The sequence below is a fragment of the Papio anubis genome, unplaced genomic scaffold, assembly GCF_008728515.1.
Source record: "Papio anubis isolate 15944 unplaced genomic scaffold, Panubis1.0 scaffold220, whole genome shotgun sequence".
Taxonomy (NCBI): Eukaryota; Metazoa; Chordata; class Mammalia; order Primates; family Cercopithecidae; genus Papio; species Papio anubis.
Window position 1 is genome coordinate 12,334 of NW_022162242.1, and position 5,961 is coordinate 18,294.

The 5,961-nt window shown below is 40.4% G+C and overlaps 1 protein-coding gene across 1 annotated transcript; it reads left to right on the top strand.

Annotated features, from left to right (window-relative positions):
• The first annotated feature begins 1,477 nt into the window (after positions 1-1,477).
• Positions 1,478-2,412, top strand: LOC101006127 (olfactory receptor 10J4-like). Its single transcript, XM_021925490.2, is given in 2 exon segments — positions 1,478-2,150; positions 2,153-2,412. Coding segments are annotated over 2 exon segments (933 nt in total).
• Positions 2,413-5,961: the final 3,549 nt, after the last annotated feature.

The window sequence follows — 5,961 nt, forward strand, 5'->3', positions numbered from 1 at the left end:
ATGTATCAGGAACTGCACTTGGCAATTTACATACAGTAATTCATATGATCTCCATAGCAACACTATGAAGTAGATATTATTATTCTATTTTATAGATGAGCAAATGGAGACAAATGAAACGAGCAAAGAAAATCAGGCTTCCCTCCATTTACACTGGGGTTAAAGCCAGAGATTACTATGAACTTAAATATTTTGTTGTTTCTATTGCTGTTGTCTTATAGCTACTAGTATTTTAAATCTGTAAAAAACCTTCCAAGACTTTATTGTGTTTAGAGACTAAAAAACAGAAGCAGAAACTACCCTTCACACAGAATGGGGAGACTCGGGTATTAAACACGTGATATTTGGGGCTATTGGAAGAAAGCAAGACTGAAAAGAGAAGTGGCTACACACCACAGAATGTTCTAGGTCAGCACACTGGACTATCCACACGGGAGAAAAGGGGTGTCTCCTCTCACTTCCTTATTCCAGACACCGGCCACTGTGAATTTGAACCTTGAGGGAAGGCAGTGCTTTCTACGTTGACTTACCAGATGGAAGCCCTTCTGAACACAGATGGAGCAGGTTTTGAGGAGAGGAACTCCAGAGTCCTGGGACACAGGAGAATGGTCCTCTCTTGACTTCCCAGGAGTGTGCCTCACACAGCCATCTGTTCTTGGCTTGAACTCATTCACTCTTTAGGTACGTCCCTTTGCACTGGCCTTCGACAAGCAATGTGCCATTGCTGATTTAAACCAGGTAAGTCTGAGTAGAGTTTCAGGCCTGGGCACACGTATTCAGTGTTTTCTCTGTTCTACATCTACTTCTAGTTAAACCAGTTAGGGATTTCCAATACATACAGTCTCTGACTTTATAATAGTGTGATATTAAATTTAAAATTGTAAGCAATAAAAATAAACAGTGAAAGTCACGTAACAAAAAAGAAAAAAAGTGATATGCATACGGAAGAATTTATACTTCATGTACCTATACAACCATTTGGTTTTTCAGTTTCAGTACAATATTCAAAACTTACCTATGATATTCAACACTTCATCATAAAATAGACTTTATTTTAGGTGATTTTCCCAGTTGTAGGCTAATGCAAGTGTTCTGAGTATATTTAAGTTTAGCTAGGGCAAGCTATGATGTTCAGTCAGGTGTATTAAATGCTTTTTTAACATGATATTTTCAACGTATGATGGGCTTATCAGGATGTAGCCTCATCATACATTGAAGGGCATCTGTACTCAGTTTTCATAATTGCTTCCTGTCAATATACATATACTACATCTGTCCCCAAGTCTCAGGGCCCAGAGAACCTTGATGGGTCTTTCAGCACTTGCCCGTGTCTGAATGTTGAGAGCGTCTGAAACCCAGAGCTACACCCCATTTCTGTGCCTGCATATGGCTGATGATCATCCTGGACCAGCCCAGTGTTTCCAGCCTGGATGTTCAACATTCCCACCTCATCTCTTTCAGACTCAGATTCTCCTCAATGCCAAGGCCCAATTTCATGGCTGTGACCGAGTTTACATTTGAGGGTTTCTCCATTTTTGAGTGGCATCACAGACACATCTTCTTTGTGGTCTTTTTGGTCTTGTACCTTTTGACCCTTGCCAGCAATGCTATCATCTTGACAGTTATCCGCCTTAACCATCAATTTCACACACCCATGTATTTCTTCCTGAGTGTGCTGTCTATTTCTGAGACCTGTTATACTGTGGCCATCATCCCCCAAATGCTGTCCAGTCTCCTCAGTCCTCAACAAACCATCTCCATCCCAGGCTATGCCACTCAGTTCTTTTTCTATCTCACTTTTGGTGTCAATAACTGCTTCCTGCTCATGGTCATGGGGTATGACCACTATGTGGTCATCTGTAAGCCCCTACGGTATTCGGTCATCATGGGCAAAAAGGCTTGTATACAACTGGCAAGTGGATCCTGGAGCATTGGCCTGAGCACAGCTATCATTCAGGTGTCTTCTGTGTTCAGCCTTCCCTTCTGTGATGCTAATCTCATCTCCCACTTCTTTTGTGATATCCGGCCCATAATGAAGTTCGCCTGTGCAGACACTACTATCAAGGAATTTATTACTTTGCTCATCAGTCTCTGTGCCCTTGTTCTGCCCATGGTCTTGATCTTAGTCTCCTATGTCCTAATTGTCACCACCATCTCAAGATTGTATCAGCTGAGGGCCGGAGAAAGTCCTTTGCTACTTGTGCCTCACACCTCACAGTGGTCATTGTCCACTATGACTGTACTTCTTTCATCTACTTAAAACCCAAATCCCAAAATTCCCTGTAGGACAGACTTATCTCTGTGACATACACTGTTATTACTCCTCTGCTGAACCCTGTTGTATACAGCCTGAGGAACAAAGAGGTCAAGGATGCCTTGCTCAGAGCTTTGGGCAGAAAGCCTCTCTCTTAGGTGCTGGTCATTCAATAACAGTCAAAGAAAAAGAGTTTGATGAGGTGTCACAGTGAGGAGAACAATCAGATGAGAGAAAGTATGAGAGCACCAGGTGGCTGATCTAGGCAGCATCTAGGAATCTATTCCTCTCATAGATTGAAACAAGGAAGAAAAATATTAATGAAAAAAGAAATAGATAGATTTACCAAGTCAGATATATGGGTTTACCAAGCATGATGAAAATCAAATAAGATAAAGGGTGTCCAGGCACTGCACTATAATGTTAAATGTTACTCCTGTTACTCTTGGCATAAGGTATCGTAAACCAGTAGGGAGAATAGGAAGAATATATACTATCATATCATAGAAGTTTATGTAAGATGGACTTGACTTCATGAATGACACAAAGGGTACAAAAGGCCACCACCCCCTCCTGTCTGAGGATGGGACCAACTCTAGGGCACAATTCTAGATCCCTCCATTAGATCAGGCTGAAGTTATGCTCCAGCTGAGACCGTGTTCTTGCATAGTGATTCCCCTTCCCCATCCTGCTTCTCTCATTCCCTTTCCTCTGAGGGCACTCCTTAGTCAATCACTGTAACCAAGACCTTATTTCAGACTCTGCTTCTGTGGAACCTGACCTAAGCAAGGTGGTACCTATGTCTACGGGGCAATTACTCAGACACTGCAAGTACTCTTTTTGCATCTGTTGCACTTAGAGCAGTGCCTGGTGCATAGTAGATGTTAGGTATTTATTAAAAGGAAGAAGGAAGGAAGGAAAGAAAAAGGAAAGAAGACTGCTGTGAGCAGCTAAAATACAATTAAAAGGTAGCTCTTCTCCCTTGTTTTCCTTTTATTATTTTAACACTTTCAGGCTGTTTGCCCCTCTTTGTGACATCTCCTTTTGGTACATTTATTGAATGTATCCTAGATAGTAGCCATTATTTTAAGTATGTTATTCATTTAATCTTCACTATAAATCTATGACATAGATATTTTATTATCCTTTTTTATGGATGAGGAAACTGAGACCTCAAATAAGTTAATTCCTCAAGGCAGAATCAGGATTTAAACACATGCAGCCCAGCCCTGAAGTCTGTAGTTGCATTGTAAGCTCATGATGTTCATTTTAACCAGCTTTTTCCTCTATAATAACTAAATTATACTACTCCATACTCCTAGGAAAAGGAGGAGCCTCCACCCCATTCCAAATTGTGGATTTACACATATCTCGGATCCTGTTCACGATATCTTTGGACTTTACAATCAGTCTGGAAGTTCAATAATAGTGTATTATAATACACTCCATTTCCTAAAATAGCTTGGTGCATCCCTTTTTCACTCAGCACAACCCCAAAGAGGAAAATAGGAAAGAAGTTTAAAGTGGGCCAAGAACTGTTATTGTTTACCCTGAACTCCCGCTCTAAGAACCAATGACCTTGAGTAGGAGGTACTAAAACAGTATGATATTGTAGGTAGAGTACAGGCTTTGAACAGAGAGGCATACATTCCCAATCATAGATCCGCCATTACAAGCATGTGTCCTGTTATGATACTTAACCTCCCTGGTTTTTGTTTCCTATCTGCACGGCAAGGCTGACAATATCACCTCCCAGGGTTGCTGTGAGAAGTCAACAATGTTATGGACCTCTACATGGGAAGCTATCAGCGCCTTCTCCACCACCACTCTCCACAGACATTGCTCCTGGGTCACTCTGAGGTCAACATCAAGTCACTCTTGATGTGGACACAGAACCCTAGCTTTAACAATAGGATTCTCATTTGTTCTTTGTCAATAGAATTTCCTTTTACCCAGGAGGTCTTGACTTTGTAACTGGACTTCTCTTATAGTCCCTGATCCTGTGTTCTGGTAAAAGGAAACTAACTATTCTCCCAGTGTCTTCCAAGTATTGCTTCCTGGATATACCCAGGACTTTATTTCAGGCTCTGCTTATGTGGAACTAGACCTAAGCAAAGTGGTATCTATGTCTATGGGGAATCACTCAGACTTCACTCTGAGTGTTCTTTTTGTGGTTAATAAACCACTAAGAGCACCTGTCTGCATTTCTCCTCCCGATTCCCTTTATTTATGCCTGCCTTACTGACCTGCCAAATACATCTCATAATATCATTCCCTCTTTTCTCCTAGTTGTCTCAGAGTCACTGCAGGAAGTCCCAGGGTTTCTGTGTGCGTCAATTCTCACATGCAGTCTGAATAAATACTGACAAAAGCATCTGCAAGTATTTTTTAAAGTATCATAATTCATTTGAAAGCACCAATTACTAATTCATAGTTCTCCTTTTCAGAACTTATTTTTCCTATCTATAGGTACAAATAGTACAACTATTATTATCCAAACATTATCAATTTGGAGATCCAAGAAATATTTGGACGTAAAAAGCGGTTTTCATACACAGACAATTTGGACACGCCAGCTCTAGGTGACAGAAATAGTGTGGAAGATGGTGTGGGAGTAGACATAACTTTAGGAACCTAGTTAAATCTGTTTTGAGCCCTATTCGGGGCCCTGAAAGACTCCCATTGACAATTCCAAAGCCTTCTTAAGAGGTCTAGACCCAGGATCCTAAGCTAAATTGAATGCCATAAACAAACTATAATAAGAACCACTGGAATCTGCTCCCCAAATAAAGCAGTCTGCAGAACTAGAAGATTTTATACAGCAAGTTCTTTTGGCTATTTTGCCAGCTTTGTTTCTATAGTCACTCCACATGTGTTCATTTTTTTCTAGCATAAAATCCCAATATATTTGCTATTGGTGGCAGATTGGACTTTCTGTACATCTCTAATCTGTAAAATTAGATACTGCTACTGACTTCAGAGGGTTATTTGGAGGCTTATGTGAGACAAAAATCTGTGAAGGTGTTTGATAAATATTAATTGCTACTGAAGTGGTATACCTGTCCTTTTTTCCAGATAACACATTTTTATATCATCAACCCAGTTCCCCATTTCTACAACCTTCCTAATTTGTCCCAAAGCAATAGTATCATAAAGCCTTGAGCTCTTTTGCCCAATTCCACTCCTTTCCTGTTGAGATCTCATAGCCACCAATGATATCTAATCACGAACCTTTAATGTGCAAATCATTTTCTTTGATTCATCTGTTACAAGAAGAAGCTATATATATTTATAAATAATCAGAGAGTCAACATGAATGAACCTGATGAGAGCAGTTTATGAAATTATTGGTTCTTTCCTCTCCTTTGAGCCACACATTGATTCAGTTACAAGTCCTATTGATTTCCCTCAGATGTCTCTCACATGTGTCCCTCCCCTCTGGGCCAATTGCCACACCTTTAGATCAATCCCAATTATCTCTGTTACATCAGTAGCCTACCTGGTTTTTCTTCCTCTTTTTTGCCAACTTCAAATCCATCTTCCCACCTCACAGGTCAATATACCAAATCCCAGTGCAGGCTATGTTTATTTATTTACTTATTTATTTTCAACAAGGAAGCAAAATCACCAGAAAGACCGGAAGAGGGCATACGATCGTTAGTGGTTAAAAAAAAAAAGAGAGAGAGAGAATCACTTCCTTGAGAGGG